Genomic DNA, 17,814 nt, shown 5'->3' on the forward strand with positions numbered 1-17,814 from the left:
GTAATAATAACACGTATTTTCTGAAAGTTTAGAGTACCCATCTGCTATGGTTCCAAATATACAACAGCCCTTTAAAGATTAAACAAAAGCTTTTTCTAGGTTTTCGTAAATAACTCGAAAACGGTGGCGCATAGCATATCTGCATAAAATTGCCTACAAGAAGGATTGTATACAATTTTTCGCTAGGATCAATATTCAGAGAGATATTAACGCGGGAAAGTTAATTATAATCAATTCTAAGGTCCCCTTTTTTTGGGTTTTCGTAAATAACTAGTAAACTGTCGCGCACAGCAAAAAATTTTCTTCTACATAAGTAATCTGCATAGAATTGCCTACAAGAAAGATTCCGTACAATTTTTTGATAGGATGAATATTCAGAGAGATATTAACGCGGAAATGTTAATTATAATCAATTCTAAGGTCCTTTTTTTAGATTTTCGTAAATAACTCTTAAACAGTGGCGCATAGCAAAAAATATTCTTGTATGTTAATATATTTTTCCTTTTTTATTGTGGGACGTACCCTTTTGATTGAAAATGACAATAAGTACCCTTTTGATTGAAATTGGCACATATAGAAATGAACTACGCCAAACTGTCCCGCCCCTCCATTACTATTTCAATGTGTGTATTATTGAAATAGTAATTTAGGGGCGGGACAGTTTGGCGTAGTTTATCTATAAGTACCTTTCGTTTTTGCAGTTGCCTTTGCATGTGCTGCATTCTGCATTGCACTGTGCAGGGTAGACCCACCCTCCGACACGTGCAGCGCATTGTTTCGCAACCTTTTTTACAGCCGCAATGGTCCAGGTATGATAATTCACGCCATATCTCCCTGGCTTCAGACCATTGCGGTTCCCAACTGTCATTAGATGACTTCCAACCCCAAGAGGATGGCAATGGCACAGAGGCATCATCAAGAATAAGGGCATTGCCCCATAAGTGGCTCGCTTGATATGTGACACGGAGCGCGTGTTTATGTAATGCTGCCGAGTGCCGATGCTGGTGGGATGCTGGTTACCTACCAATTTATTTGTTAGTAGCAAATAGTTCCTTGCGTACCAAGTTCACCGACGAATGCGCTGTTTGAGGGTCATATAGGTAGCAGGTGAACTTATGGGGCAATGCCCTTATTATTGATGATGCCTCTGTGCCATTGCCATCCTCTTGGGGTTGGAAAAAAAGGTTGCGAAACAATGCGCTGCACGTGTCGGAGGGTGGGTCTACCCTGCACAGCAGTGCAGAATGCAGCATATGCAAAGGCAACTGCAAAAACGAAAGGTACTTATAGATAAACTACGCCAAACTGTCCCGCCCCTCCATTACTATTTCAATACTCACATTCTTCTTCTTCTTCTTCTACCTAAGCCTTTCCCCATTATCTGGGGTCGGCGTCAATATTTGTGTTTTTCAGGTCATTTTGGACCGTTGTCAGCCAAGTAGCAGGGCGTCTTCCACGGCCCCGTTTCGTCGTTGGTAGATCCAATGCCACTCGTACCATGTGATCTGAAGACCGCCTGAGTACGTGACCGTACCAGCGTAGTCGCCTTTCCTTCAGCTTTTCTTCAATAGGAGCGATTTTAAAACTGCCTCTCACGTATTCGTTACGGATCCTATCCCTCCGGGTGACTCCAGCTGAACAGCGATTCCAGCGAAGTATGCGCATCTCTGTTATATGCAGTTTTTGAACGTGTTGTTCTGTTGATGCCCAGCATTCGGTTCCATAGAGTATGGCGGGTCGCACTGCGGTTTTATATATTTTACCCTTTATTTTTAAAGGCATTCTGTTATCACACAACACCGGTCAACTGCTTCCACTTCATCCAGCCTACTGTGGTTTGATGAGTTACGTCTCTATCAATTTTACCATCGTTGCTGATTATCGACACTAAGTTATGTAGAGCTTGATTGAGTTGGGATTGTTGTACAGTCAAACAAACATGACATGTGTTCTGTTTTCTAACGGCTTACTCTCAAACCATTTTCCTCTAATGATTTAGTCCAAATGTTTAGTTGATTTTGGAGATCTTCGACATTATCTGATATTAGGGCGACGTCATCAGCATATAATATGTTCCATGGCACTGGTTTTTGGTGAGCCCTTGTTAGGTAATCTATGGTGACGTTAATAATAACGGGCTTAATATTGACCCTTGATGCACTCCGTTGCTTATTTCAACAGGTTCCAGCTGGACAAACTATCTGGGTGGTGACATTGGTATACATATCCTGAATTAATGCTATATACTGTTCAGGTACTTCATGAAACCTCAATACTACACACATTGAAATAGTAATGGAGGAGCGGGACAGTTTGGCGTAGTTCATTTTTATATATTCAATTTAATTATATTAGGTAGGTATATTCTGTTCTGATTTCATATGAATTTTCTCTTTTTTACAGTTCAACCACATCGGACGAAGATGATAAAGAGGAGTAAATGTGACGTCCCACGGGTAAAGGTACCTTATGGCGGTTGGCGCTTAAGCTATTATTAACGCCGCTCCAATACTATCGCGGTGCTATGCGACGTAAGCGCCAGCCTCCATAAGGTTCCTTTTTCCGTGGAACGTCACAAATAATAAGCGGCAATACATTTATTTATAGCTCAATAAATAAAGTAAATATGCATTATTTTCTTTTTTTACCTTTAAATATAAAGAAATGTCATCAAAGTTGTAAGTTTTGACGCGAGGGGGCCGTTTCGGACGGGAGTTACGCGATTTTTGTAATGCGTATAGTTAAAAAACTACTCAACGGATTGTCAAGTTTTTTATTTTATTTTGTAGCTAATATTATCAGGTTTCATTTAAATGAAAGAATATGTGACCGTACTATAGAACATTTAGTTGTTATTTTCAGTAGAAGGAAAAAGAAGCAAAAAAAAACATAATTTTCTTAATATTCGGCCGCCATCTTTAATTTCTTAAATGCTATATTTTTTCCCGATTACAGGTGTCAATACGAATTGATTGAAATATCAATCACTAAAATCGGTGCACCCGTTTTGTGTCTACAATTTTTTTTAATTTTGCAGCCGCCATTTTGGAAAAGGTCCGCCATCTTGAATTCTAGTGGATGAAATTTGTGTTTCCTCGGATGAAATCATTCAGATTGGTCCCTAGTATCACTGGGCAAAGCGGCTTGCTTTCTGCACCAAGTGCAGTTTCATTTTGCCAACCGCTATAGCTACTATATAAAAAAATAAAATACAATAAAAAATTAGCTTGAAGGAGCGGGTATAGAAAATGTATAGCGATGTATTCAATTAAAAAAAACCTTGTTCTTCCACAGATAAAATTAAGTAAACACATTTATTTTGTAGCTCATTAAAGAGGCTAGCTTTGGTGAAAAACTTAGAGCGGTCTCTGACCTAAAATTACATTTAAAAAAATTGTTTTTTGTTTAGTTTTGGGGTCTGAAATTTTGCATACTTGTTATTAATAGAAAGCCACATCATCAATAAAAATTAAGAAGAAGAAGAAGAAGAAAGATTTTTTTGCATGTACAACCAGCCTTAAAGTTTATAGTCTATGATGGTTCATTATTTTTAGTATGTGGGTATTTTTGCACTTTGTAGTTTTTCCTCAGTCACCCGTTGACCACGAACGCTGTAAAGGGTTCGAAACGTCGGGATGTATTATAAATTCAATATACGCGATATAATCCGTTTTCATAGTTTTATTTCATGACTTTTTTGGAGTCAATTTTTTTTTTGTTATTAATTCTCGAGTCATTGTGGAAAATGTATCTAGTGACATTTTATGCTTGAAATTGATTCCCTAGGAATTCATATCATAAGCTATAGAATGATATTTTTTTTATTGTACGACAGGTAAATGGACAGATAATGGTGCATAGATTAACCAAGGTCCAAGTGCAGTCGTGTTTGGTGCCAAAAAACTTTGAAGGGGTGCATTTTAAAACTGGTTGAGAAAAAACATAGGTCTGAGGGAGCATTTGTCGATAAAATTCATCGTACTATACGTGGTTAACGGCTCCACTATAGGTGTACAAACACATTGTATGTAGATATACGGGCAACTACGGAACCGTAGACTAAGCATGACCTCTTTGCAACGAAAAGAGTCGTGAAATGTGTCGGCCCAATACATTCCACGACTCTTCTCTTTCCGCACAGACTACCAACTTGAACGTTTTGCGAACTAGGGTTTAGGGTTACTCAGGCGGCAACTGGCGGTATTCGTTACCGCTTGCATTTAGGTAAAGCCTGACCAGAAATATATGCTCATGCGCCATGTTGCGGAATTTCATTGGAACTAATGTCTAACACTGGCAATAATTTTAATGATAGGTTGTCACTGTTGTCAGTGTCATTGTGGCGATTTACTTGAATAATGCTTAAGTGTTGAATATTAAATTGTTAATAATGTAAATAATAAACTGCTGGAAAAGAACAGGTCGGGAAATTAAACTATTTCACAACGAAACATTTCCAAATGAACATCAGAGCTGACAGGTAAACAAATCAAAATGTCATTATAGACTGGTTACTACGACTTAGTTATTGTAGTGTTATGGGGTACCTAATGATTCTTCGAGAAATTTTTAGCAGATTATCGATTCGCAGGATGTAACTTTTGGTCGACTAACGTTACGCAGACTCTTGGTTCACATACTGTTCAGTTCGCTTCTGTGTAAATTAGCAGAACTATTATTGGACGATTTTCATTTGGCAGAGTAATCTTTTCGTTTAAGCAATGTTTAGTCGAATAACGTTTCACATTTTATACATCGTTATTTTCGAAATAAAAACTTTTACAAAAAACCGGCCAAGTGCGAGTCGGACTCGCGCACGAAGGGTTCCGTACCATTACGGAGAAAAACAGCAAAAAAATCACGTTTGTTGTATGGGAGCCCCATTTAAATATTTATATTATTCTGTTTTTAGTATTTGTTGTTATAGCGGCAAAAGAAATACATCATCTGTGAAAATTTTAACTGTCTAGCTATCACGGTTCATGAGATACAGCCTGGTGACAGACGGGCAGACGGACAGCGGAGTCTTAGTAATAGGGTCCCGTTTTTACCCTTTGGGTACAGAACCCTAAAAAAAGAAAACAGACTGAAATAAAATATCCTTTTTTAAGTATATGCATTAAGTATATGTATAAAAAGTAAGTTACGAAGACGTTAGCGAATATGTAGGCTCAATCTCATGGTAAGGCTACAGTTGCACTACATCAAATTGGTGGTTTTCGGGAGGAAATGCTTGAGTTACTTTAGAAAACATCGAAATCACCATTCACAAGCCTTAAAAATTGAGGAGCTTCCTCAATTTCTCATCAGATCAGAACCAAAAATATTATGGAAATACCTCGGAGGTAACTTCTTTCAAACAAAAAAAGAATAGGCTAGATGACAAATTTTTATTAATGGTATCAATCGATCAGGTTTATTTTTAGGATCAAATGTCTATATGGGACCCATTGCTACTACTATAGCTGAATGACTAAATTAGTAATGTTTGCTTTTCTGATGGACGTTTAGGTAAACGCGCGTAAAGCACAGAATCGCAAATCTCTTATTTGCAAATTTCGTAAATAATCCTGTACTTGACGTTTATCAGACTACTTTTTTATATTTATGACTTTGAAGTAGTGTAAATTAAAGTTAGACAAAATCAATTTTCTCCAGAAATTACTTCAAAACAAGTGACTATTTCTCTGAAAATCGACTTAATTTCAACGTTGTTTTGATACTTAAACAATCTACAACATTTGCTGAAACTATTCTTATACATCAATTTGTATAATTTACCACCATCATTTTTTGATGAATTTTCAAAAATTGCCCCTTCTCTTCATATATTACCGGTGACGCACGCTCTCGACATCATTATTAAAAAACAAGATGAGAAGACGTGCTAATAGAAACCAATACTTGTTATTTAGATATAACGTAACGAAACGTGTATAATTTCAACGACTAAATCTATCAATTTTACATTTTTGCTCCAAAATCGATACCGGCCTCTTAAAGCAATACAAAAGTCAGAAATTATAGTCAAAGTTCGACAGTCGTACTTCACTCGCGAAACGCTCCAAACAAAACGATAAGTGAACGTGACGTCAAGTTCACTGAGAGCCCATTTTGAATGTATGGACAAAACAAGGAAATTGCATTTTTGTCGGTGAAATATTGCGTTTATCATGCGTTTATGTATATAGTTGCCGTACAATATTTTTTGGATAAAGTGTAAGAAATCGAATGGTACCCTTACTTTTTTCCTTTTTGGAAGTTAAAAAATTACTGTGCGAATGATGGACTACTACGAGTAGTAGTACACTGGAGACGAAGATCGTCTTATAAATGTTTTCTGGATGACATGGGTATAGATGTAATGATCTAATGGGAAATAATAAGCAAGATACTAAATTACAATTATAGTACACGGTGCCCTATTGATATGCCAAAAAAAAATACGCCGATTTTTGTTTCGCTGACAACGATTCGCCGACGGGTTCTTTGGCCGAGTAACGATTGGCAGAATTACGCATAATATTCGTTTGCAAGAGTAGTCAATAAGCAGAGCAATTGATACGCATATTTACTATTCGTAGAATAATCATTTAGAAACTGTCATAATTACCCGAGACACCATTGGTCGAAACACAATAGGTCGAATGTTCATTTGGCATTAATATTGATTAGCAGAACTTCTCTCTTAAATATGGCTAGACTAGGACATGACTAACCTACACAATAACTTTTAGTTTGAGTCTGACTAAGATGGTTTTGATACATTTAATTGTCTACTTTTGTTCACTAACAGAAGTTACCATAAAATTAAAACCTATATTGTATAGGTTTTAATTTAACCTATACCTATGCTATGCTTTTGTTCATATTTAGGTTAAAAATTTATTAAAACCTAAACTAGAAGCAATTACGATATTTAGTTTTATTTAATATCTAGTTTTTTGTGACAAAAGTCAACTAACAAGAGGATATATTTTAAAAGAAAAAAACATATAAACTTAATCATTTTAATATTTTTTATAAATCATCATCTGTATAAGCCAATCTGTTTCTATTATTAATCTAGTCTAGGTATACCTATAGATTTGACATACAGGATGTTTTTCTTTTCAACACACCAACTTGTAAATGTTATTTTTATTCTACAAAAAATCAATCCTAGTTATTATAAAATATGCAATTTTACCACCAGATTGGCAAAGTAATTAGTATTATTCAGAGCCTACTGTGTCCCACTGCTGGGCAAAGGCCTCCCCCCTCTTTTTCCATTCGTCTCTGTTTAATGCTATATCCGGCCAGCCTGTCAAGAAGGAGTCCAAGTTATCCCGCCATCGCCGACGAGGTCTGCCGGATCCCCGGTTAGACTCGTGGGGCTCCCACTCCGTGATTAACTTGGCCCACAAGTCATCTGGCATTCGGCAGACATGACCAGCCCAGTCCCATTTCAACTTGGCCGCTTTCCGAGCTACGTCTATTATTTGAGTCTTAGAGCGCAGCGTGGTGTTTCGGACTCGATCTCTTAATTTTACACCTAATATGCTGCGCTCCATAGCTCTCTGGCAAACCCCGAGTTTGGACTTCTGAGCTTCCGTCAAGGACCAGGTCTGAGCACCGTAGGTGAGAACTGGAAGTACGCACATGTCCATAAGCCTACGCTTGAGTGACAGAGGTAGGTCTCCCTTCATCAGGTGTTTCATTGACCAATAGCTCTTCCAGGCGTTTTCGGTGCGTCTTTGGACTTCTTTGTCCTGCCGCGCCTGGAAAGAGACTATTTGGCCAAGATAAAGGTATTCTTGGACATATGCGATGTGTTCTCCGTTTATCTCAATCCTACGTTTTGTGCTGTTAGTCATGACCTTGGTTTTTGACATATTCATCTTCAGTCCAACCTCGAGGCTTGCGTTGCTAAGGTCTTCTAGCATGTGACTTAACTCGGATGAAGTTGAGGAAAACAAGACTATGTCGTCGGCGAAGCGAAGGTTGGTTAGCCTCCTTTCCCCGACAATCAAGCCCCTCTCTCCCCAAAGCGGCGCAAGTATTTGGAACACGTGTTCTAAAGTGCTGGTGAAGAGCTTCGGCGATAGCGGATCTCCTTGTTTAACTCCTCTTTGTACATCGAAGGACGGGCCAGAAGACTGAAGTTTTATGGCGGCTGTGCTGTTGGAGTAAATGGTTTTTAAAAGTTTTATGTAGTTCGGTGCTATTTCTTGGTGTTGTAGAGCTTCAAATATGGAATGATGCGATATACTATCGAATGCCTTCGAGTAGTCGATGAAGGCGAGGTAAAAAGTAATTAGTAATTAGTGCTTAATTTGTATGTCATGTCCTGTTTATATTGGTGAGCAATAAAGAAGATTTGTATTGTATTGTATTGTAATTTGAAGTGAAAAGTGTTGTGTTTTACTTGATGGCAAAGTTTGTTTAACTCACATGCTTTGAAACCCTCAAACGTTCAAGATTCCGCTTTTTGGTACCCAACTTTCAATTTTGGAATGAATCAAGAGTCTGCGTAACGTTAGTCGACCAAAAGTTACATCTACAAATAAATTACTCTGCGAACCGATGTTCGGCGAATCGTTGTCTGCGAATCGATAATCTGCTAAAAATAATTCGGAGAATCATTAGGTACCCCCTCCCTCACAGTCAGTTCACAGTGATACCACTCTTCCAATGTACTTTTTGCCTGCTGAACAGGTGTAGGGTGTAGGTACAAGAACGAATCTACAGTAATATATGTACACAGTTTAACAGTATTATACATATATATTATTAATGTGAACATTATATTTTCAAATTGAGAATGGATTACTTAAATTCAATTATCACTTAAATACTGCACGTCAAGCTTCCTATATTATACATAGGGCAGCAAATATTTGCCATGTTTATAAACAAACACAAATGTTCCTATAAATATTAAAGTTATGATTTTCATAATAGATACAGTGAAACTTGGGTAAGCGGGACCTGGATAAGTGGGAAACCTCTACCTATAATAGCTGGGACTCATGGTGCGGTCCCGACACTTTAGCATTGAATTACCTCTGTTAGTGAGACAAAACAAACCTCTATAACTGGGATTAGTTGTTCCGATTTTATAGTCACATTTACCTCTATTATTGAGACAGGGAGTGTATTTTACCTCTTTTACTGAGATTATATTTGAAAGATTACATTTGCTTCATTGTTTTTTTAGAATGCTATAGGAATTGACCTCTGTATCTGAGATAACGTCAATCTATGACCTCTCTAACATGGGACTTTAATGCAGATCAATTTCCATATTTTTACTAACTCTTTAGTCTATTCTCAAATTCCGCTTTTGATTAATTGTGTCAAAACGACTTCAAGTTTTATTTAATTAGTTTAAGTAGTTAAAACTATCGAAACGAAAGCTGAAATCTTGATAAGTAACACGAAAAAAAAAATAAAAAAAAAAACATTTATTAAAGTTCTATGATGCAATGAAGTCTCTATCAAATTTAATTTAAAAAAATCTATCCTTAGTAATCATTCAAAACAAATTAGAATAAAAATTTAAACAGACAAAAAATATTTTACATAATTTATTTTTAAACATTACAACTCATACATAATGTTTACAAAATACCTTAATTATCAACCACCTCTATACTTAACTGAAATATCCTCTATTCTCACCTCTAGTAAATGAGACAGAAAGGGTCTAGCAGACTAAGCGAACAAGAAGTGCCCCCAACGACGGATTTGGTCATTCTTTCAGATGGTGTACTGGCAGGACCTAAGAACACTACGCTTAATATCAGTCCTCGATCTTTTTTTGTTTTCGAGTTATTCAGGATAATGTAAAATAATCAGCGTATCATTGAAAGTGTCATATTTTGTAAACTGTTCAAGTTAGATGAACCAAACAAAATTATATTTGACAATAATAAAATAGACTACAAAATGCATATTTTTAACTTGCATCATGTCCTTATACTTCGTGAAAAAAAAAAACATTTTTTTTTTCTTTTAATTTTTTTTTTACTTTTTGCGGAGGGTACACCTACAAAAAAAATATGCATGAGTAGCCACTAATACCCACTACATTCACAAGACTGACACTTAATGTTATCCATTTTCCAACACAAAATGCAAAAAAAACAAATGGAGATAATATTATGTGTCAAATATTATCAATGTTGACATGTCATCATCGATGCATTATAAATAGGTTTATTAGAAGAGATTGTATACCTACATACTAACTTATCTTCACACTGCACTGGTACTTCATTTATAGGTGTAACATGCTCGCACGCAAATTTGCGAGGTGTACAAATGATGTCAAAGTGACTCTGTTCAGAGCATTTTGTCAGTGTTTGTATACCTGCCAACTTTGGGTTAACTTCAGTAGAAAAGCATTTTCAACTTTGCGGGTCCAATACAATGACGCATTTCGCATTCTACTGAAGTTACCCAGGTATTGTAGCGCATCGAGCATGTTCGCGAATCGCGGAGGCGGGGGTGCCCGACTTCTTCGCCATCATCAGAAGTCGGATAGCAGGTTTCTGGGAGAGATTGAGAAACTCAGACAATCGAATACTTAAGACCGTCTCCGAGAGCCTGTACAGCCCCATTTTTCTTTACTGGTCATCCGTTCACCATAGCGAGAACAAAAAGTGAAAAATGTAGAATAAATATAGGACTAGTCATATGGCGACTGAAGCAACTCTTAGTTTAATTTAGATAATAATATTATATTATAGCATAATAATTTTTTATATGGACTATTGTGTGAAATAGTGTTTTTTTATTATTATTATATATGCTAGAAACTATACTTGTTCGATATATTTTTTTTGACATGACGCACGAAGATTTATGCAAATATTTTTACATGTGTGTGTATGTAGTGGGTATTAGTGGCTACTCAAAAAAGTAAAAAAAAAATTAAAAGAAAAAAAATTTTTTTTTCACAGTATAAGGACGTTATGCAAATTAAAAATATGCATTTTGTAGTCTATTTTATTATTGTCAAATATAATTTTGTTTGGTTCATCTAACTTGAACAGTTTACAAAATATGACACTTTCAATGATACGCTGATTATTTTACATTATCCTGAATAACTCGAAAACAAAAGAAGATCGAGGACTGATATTAAGCGTAGAGTGTTCTTAGGTCCTGCCAGTACACCACCTGAAAGAATGACCAAATCCGTCGTTAGGGGCAGGCGTTCTTGTTCGCTTAGCCTGCTAGACCCTTTATTTATACCTGGCTTTCTGAGACCCTGGGTAAGTGGAATACCTCTTTAAGTGAGGCAAATTTGTTCGTCCCTTGATGACCTACTTATCCAGGTTTCACTGTAGTATATGTATTTATGATATCCCTCAAAATGAAAGCCAGTTCCTTGCCATTAGTCTTCTTTATCTCAACTTGACGATTAGACTATTTATCTCAACTATTAGAACAGTCTTGTTTTAGGCCAGGAAATGAATGCTCAAAAAAGTTATAGAGGGAAATGCTTGGACTAGTTAGGAGGTGAACATATCAAAAGTCCCCGCCCGTAACCCTGGTGCCGGGGAGGGGGGCGGGTTTGAAGGTTCCATTATTCGGTTTTTCGATTATATGTCGGAAACTATGCGTCTGAGCGACATGGCCACATACAAAATGAAAAGTGATTTAATTTGTTACAAGTTTTATTCAGTCAAGTTTTTCGATATCTTGTATAGTTTTTGAGATATCCGCTCTTGAAGGTTTATTTAGGGCTCTCATTTTTATCTTGATTATCTACATCAGTGAAGCTGCTAGGCCGGCGTTGGTATCGTTTTCATATAAATCGGGGGTGCTGAATTAATTTATGGTATCAACATTGACACCATTCCTAAGTAAAAACAAAATTTTAAGAAATGCTTTTTTTTACTCCTCTTCACGCTTAAACCGCTGAACCGATTTCGTTGATTGATTGCTTTTCTGTATGCATGACATTGACCTGTTATTATTATTCTCTATAAAGGGGCCCACTGACTATCAGTCCGCCGGACGATATCGGCCTGTCAGTTAGAACAAAAATTTGACAGTTCCGAACAAATGACAGGCCCATATCGTCCGGCAGACTGATAGTCAGTGGGCCCCTTTATTATTATTAATACTTATTTTATAGTCTGACATTTTTATGCTTTTATTTTAATTTTATAGGTTTTAATGACATGCACATTGAGAGTCAAGAGTATTGTACGCCAAATTCTGGCTGATTGTAATGTAACCAAATACTAACCCTACCACCATTTATAACCACTCACATTCAAACAATAAAAAAATTGTATTGTATTGTATTGAAATTTGGTATAGAGATAGTTTGAGTCTCGGGACAGTACATAGGATAGTTTTCATAACTTTTGAGGGTGTGAAAAGTGGAGTGGAAGATTGTATGGGGAATCAATAACCGCTGAACCGCTTTAAATTATATTTGGGATGGTCTACATGTTTAATTTAGTTGAAAATGATACCAAACATGACTTCAAACCTAAACCTAAACAGTATTAACCTCAGGAATTCAACTTCGGCGAAGAAGCTAAATTCCCCTCACACTAAATTTCACACCTTCAAAGTATGATTGTTGAGATAAAAACTCATGTCCTGTCTCGGGACTTAAAACATCTCTATACCAAATTTCAACTAAATCGGTTCAGCAGTTTAAGTGTGAAGAGGAGTTTAAAAAAAAGGTATTTGTTTAAAGTTTATATGTTTAAACTTCGGAATGGTGTCAATTTGATACCATAAATGAATTTGGCACTCCCTATTTATACGAAAACGATACCAAACATGGCCTAGTAGCTTCATTGATGTAGATATCAAGATACAATTATTAAGAGCCCCAAATGAACTTTTAATAGAGAACATCTCGAAAACTATTCAAGATATCGAAAAATTTGACTAAATTAAACTTTTAGCAAATTTAATCAGCTTTCGTTTTGTTTAAGTAGTCATGTCGCAAAGACGCAAAGTTTCTAAGATATTTAAAAACCGAAAAATTTAACCTTCAAACCCCCCTCTCCCTCCCGGCACCATGGTTACGGCCAGGGACTTTTGATATGTTCATCTCCTAACTAACTAGTCCAAACAAAGTTACGTAGTCAAAAATTGTGTTCCTAGCATTTCCCTCTATACCTTCTTATTGCTTGGCCTATTTCCATGGTTACTGGTGCACAAATCCATTCTGCAGTTTACAGTGAGTCACATTCATATATGTATAGTGTCTTGCTCATAGTAGTGGTAGAAGACATGGTGTTACTTTCAGTATGCTATGCTAGAGGAGAGGACCTTAAGAGCTACCAATTTGACCACATGTATGTTGAGCGAAAATTAATAGTTTCAGAGAAATCATTAATTTTGTGTTCATCTGAATCATGGTAACCACTTTTATATCTTGAAAAGTATGAATGTGCCCTTACTAGATAATGGTCAGGAAACCAGAATGTAGTTAAAAACTGTTCTGAAGGCTATCAATGTATGGAGCCAAATACCAATGATTTCTTTGAAAGCACTAGTTTTCACTGAACATAAATAAGGGTCACTCTACCTATATTATTTGGTTGTCTAGTACAGTCAGCATCAATAGTAGCAGATGAAACAATGTGCCAAATTAAAGTATCTGCCACCCTGGAATACTTTTCCAAACAGAGATATATCTACAGTTCGCGCTCAAAAGTATTTGTTACAGTCTAATTACTCTACATAATCTACTTATACTACACTATACTATCTTAGAGAATGGTAGATACTTTTGACACATGAACTGATCCATTACTTTTGATGCTGACAGTACAGTAAAGACCTCAATAAAGCGAGGCGATACTTTACTCCGGGGCAAAGACTGCTGCTATATAAATCGCAAGTCAGACCCCATATAGTACTGCTGTCACCTTTGGGCAGGAGCACCTGGATGCCTGGACTCAGTCCAAAGGCGCGCTGTACGAATCGTCGACGATCCCAAACTCACAAGCAGTTGTTTGACATGATGGCAACGGCCGCTTTCTATCACTACAGCGCTCGCCGTCGGCAGGGTGTTCATCCTCACACCCTAGAACCTAAATGGTTGCGTACTGTGCGGTGAGCTCCCTGCCGAGGTTTTGCCTGAGGGGCTACAGCATGGGGTTCTTCAAAAAAGGAGTGTACAGGTTTTTAAAAGGTCGGCAACGCGCATGTAATATCTCTGGTGTTGTAGACATCCATAGGCTGCCAAAATAGTATGGAAAGAAGAATGTTGAATATAAAACTTAGAGATAGAATAAAACTGGAGGACATTAGAAAGAGAACAAAAATAATCGACGTAAACCACACTATGAAAAAACTAAAATGGAAGTGGACCGGCCACATGCTCCGAGACAAAAGAGAAAAATGGTCAAAAGACATCACAACATGGTACCCAAGAGACGGAAAAAGGGATGATGGAAGACAAAAAATGAGATGGGAAGACGAGTTCAGGCAGGTGGCTGGAGCCTTCTGGAGAAGACAGGCTCTGGACAGGGACTCGTGGAGGAATATGGGAGAGGCCTATGCCAAGGGCAACCAGACAAGACGTCTGCGGAGAAAGGCTAGCAGTAAGCAGTAAGTATAGGCTACGGTGACTGCTTACCATCAGGCGGGCTGTATGCTTGTTTGTGGTATTGTAAAAGTATTGATACTCACATTGATAAGAAACTAATCCAAGTTAATAAAATAACTACAAGTAATACTAATATTCCTATAACCTTCTAGTACTTTCATCAATCTAGTAGCAATTTGATTTAACACTGCATATTCAAGTTGCATAAAAATGCTAGAAAATTAAAAAAATAACTTCAAGAAATATTATAGCCAGAGGTCCGACAGGGTGAGCTAGTTACCTAGTAATTTGACATGTCTTACATCATATTATAAGGCAAATCGCTCACCCTTTCCGAGCTCTGATTATAGCTGATTGATATAATAAAGAAACACTAGGCAAAACTTTGTATTTTATGTCATAGATACATGACCTAACACTAACATTAATAATTTAAAAAAATATCTCACTTAATGATCTGGCCATAGAAGAAGGCAAAAGAGGTAGAGGCCGCCCACCAACCACCTGGATACAGACAGTCCAAAAAGACTTGCTGACAACGGGCTTAACGCCAGAAATGACGCAAAACCGCCAAGTTTGGCGAAAACGTATCAGGAGGGCTGACCCCTAATAGGGATAAAAGCCAGGGGATTGATTGATTGATCTCACTTAATGATCTCATCAGAAAATCAGTGTTGTAAATCGCGAGCAACATGCTGAGATGAGGCCATTTTGTGACACTTTATTCTCACTTTGTTCTGTTTAGCCGCTAGTACCCGAAATGATATAGCCAAATCATGAAATCACACTCCTAAATATATTAAGCAAGTATTTGTTTTGCTTGTAATTTTACCCAATTAGGCAAAATATACATTTAGTAAATTTTTAAAACCTGCTTTTCTTTATTTATCCAACGGACAACAACATACAATTTCAACTATTGTGCATAGTAAAGCAGTTAGTGAGATTATAAAACTTATACTATTGCATTTGTTATATATGTAATTAAAAAGTATGGGTACATTGATTGATTTAAACAGTCTTCGTCATATAATTTTTTTTGTTGCTCAAAATTGATATTGTTTCATGTATCCAAATCCCAAGCAAATTGTCAGTTATCCTCCTAAGAGATTATTGTTTAAATATAAATGTTTTTATGAACTAATGATCATTGTAATATACTGGTTGTAATTTACCCATGTAAAATACACTGTCATAGTGCTTAAAAAAATTTACAAGGTAATAAAAAGGTACTTACTTCAGATGTCTTTGGTGGTGCAGAAGGTGCCTCCCTTCTGATCTGATGTTGTGGCGTGGCGCCATAGCCGTGATCAAGCAGATGGTAACTGATGGGCTGGCCTGGGCTGTCATCCAAAAGCGTAGTTTGCGACGGAGACGCCCCAACGCGTACCACCACCTCGCCCTCACCCTCCGCCGACCCTCGCTTCACCCCCCTCGGCATCGCTATTTAAAAATGAATAAAAGGAAATAGTGCATACAAATTCATAGCCTACTTTTTCATGAACGGTGTTGTAATCGTGACAATTTCATTAGAGTAGAGGTTAGAGGCGCCTTGCGCGCGGAAATAACTGACAAGAACCTCCGAAACTGAGTGGGTCGATATCAAATAAATTAGATTTATGTAATAGGTATAAAACTTTTATATTATGGAATGTTTAGATTGCGTACGTCACGTAATAAAACATTTTTATCCGTAAAATGTCGACATCCTTAGGTACGGTAATACATTTGCAAAACCGCTTTTTACTAGCCGTATACTCATTAAGTTATATTACAAAACTAAAACCTCTACAAAAGCATTATACTTACGAAAGGTGTAAGCGAACGATATCTCAAGTTATAACCATAAAACGACATGAATGTTTTCGACGCAACGCTACATTATCGAATACTCAAAATAAAATGTCCGCCGCTTTGTTAGTCTCGAACGAACTCGTGGACATTAAGACGCCAGATAATTTTCAGTTAGACGCACAGTTCACAAAGTACACATTGTTTTATCTATTCTTTGGACCTTTGACTTCGAAATAAAAACATGAAATTAGTCCAAATGCACATTTTACTTAAATAATTATAGGAGCGTTAAAGTATCGACAGAAAGCTTTTCTGAACATCTGGCTAGCTAGTGTGGCTACTGGCTAGCAAGCGACGTAGCCGAGTGGCGCGAAGTACGCGCGCAGGCGCGTAGCAGCTAAGCAACCCCTAACCTGCCCCTGCCTGCCCCTAACGGACGCGCTCTATCCGCTCCAAACGAAATTCCACCCCGACGCCGTTTGAAGCCATAAATAAAAAATACAGTCAACGATTTTTTACATCCCTTGAGCGAATGTAGCTAAATTATCTCGTTGGGTTTGTTTAATAATTTAAGTTTTCGCAAAGATTTGACCCATAAGATTATTTATTAGTTTATTACTATTTATAGAATAGAATAGAATAGAACATTTTTATTCAACATCACATGAAATGGCAGAGTTAACAGGTAGCGTAGTAAATTTTTTACAGATAAACCTTAAATTTAGACTTACAAAACTAAGAAATTGAGTTGCACATCAGAGAAATATTCATGCGTGTTAAATAGGAGCTTGCCTCAGCATAATGTTGCAGTGTATTTACTACAACGCTGGTTTTCAGGCAGACCCTTGATACATTATCCCTTACTCGCTGTTAGTCGAAAACTAAATGGCTTAGAATTATGTTAACATGTATGTATGAGTGTAAACTATGTTTAAGAATTTGGACAGAACAATTGCTGGTATAGTGTCTAAGCAGAATTTAAAAGTTACATATGTATTAAAGGAAGTATATAAGCTTATGATAGATAGATATGAGTGCAAAAATACTTAATATAGATAAAAATAAATAAAGACCAGGGACCGGACAACCCTTTCCGCGATAAAACCCTTTCAATGGGCGACACTTAAACACGGCTAACACATTGAAAGACTTTCCCTTTTGAACTGCAAGCCCATTCATACCCTTACCTTTGACTAACCCTTACCGAAAAGCTAACCAAAAATAAGGCTAGCTCTTAATAAGGGTTACCCTTATCTTTAAGCGCTTTTTATAAAGGTTTCCCTTTGCGTGAACGAGACAGGATTAGTATATATCTACGGTAGTGTATGAAAAGGAGAGAAAATACGTGCCTAGTCAAAGAACGCCGCCGTCGCCGCCGACGATCGCTCGGATTCGAAGTAATGTGTGCTTTATGAACAAGGTAGATGACTTAAATTAGCACGCTT

At 37.0% G+C, this 17,814-nt stretch overlaps 2 protein-coding genes across 2 annotated transcripts in view; both read right to left on the minus strand.

Annotated features, from left to right (window-relative positions):
* Positions 1-16,754, minus strand: part of LOC134754865 (transcription factor E2F2) — a 60,894-nt gene extending 44,140 nt beyond the window's left edge. The window contains exons 1-2 of the mRNA XM_063691314.1: positions 16,385-16,754; positions 15,813-16,018 (exon numbers count right to left, since the gene is read on the minus strand). Of these exons, the coding sequence (XP_063547384.1) occupies positions 15,813-16,016 (204 nt within the window). The 5' untranslated portion in view covers positions 16,017-16,018; positions 16,385-16,754. The remainder of the gene's footprint in view (positions 1-15,812; positions 16,019-16,384) is intronic.
* The window catches only part of LOC134754943 (uncharacterized), a 246,828-nt gene that overhangs the window by 162,581 nt on the left and 66,433 nt on the right, over positions 1-17,814 (minus strand). The gene's annotated exons all lie outside the window — the stretch shown is intronic.

This window comes from Cydia strobilella, chromosome Z, assembly GCF_947568885.1.
Source record: "Cydia strobilella chromosome Z, ilCydStro3.1, whole genome shotgun sequence".
Taxonomy (NCBI): domain Eukaryota; kingdom Metazoa; phylum Arthropoda; class Insecta; order Lepidoptera; family Tortricidae; genus Cydia; species Cydia strobilella.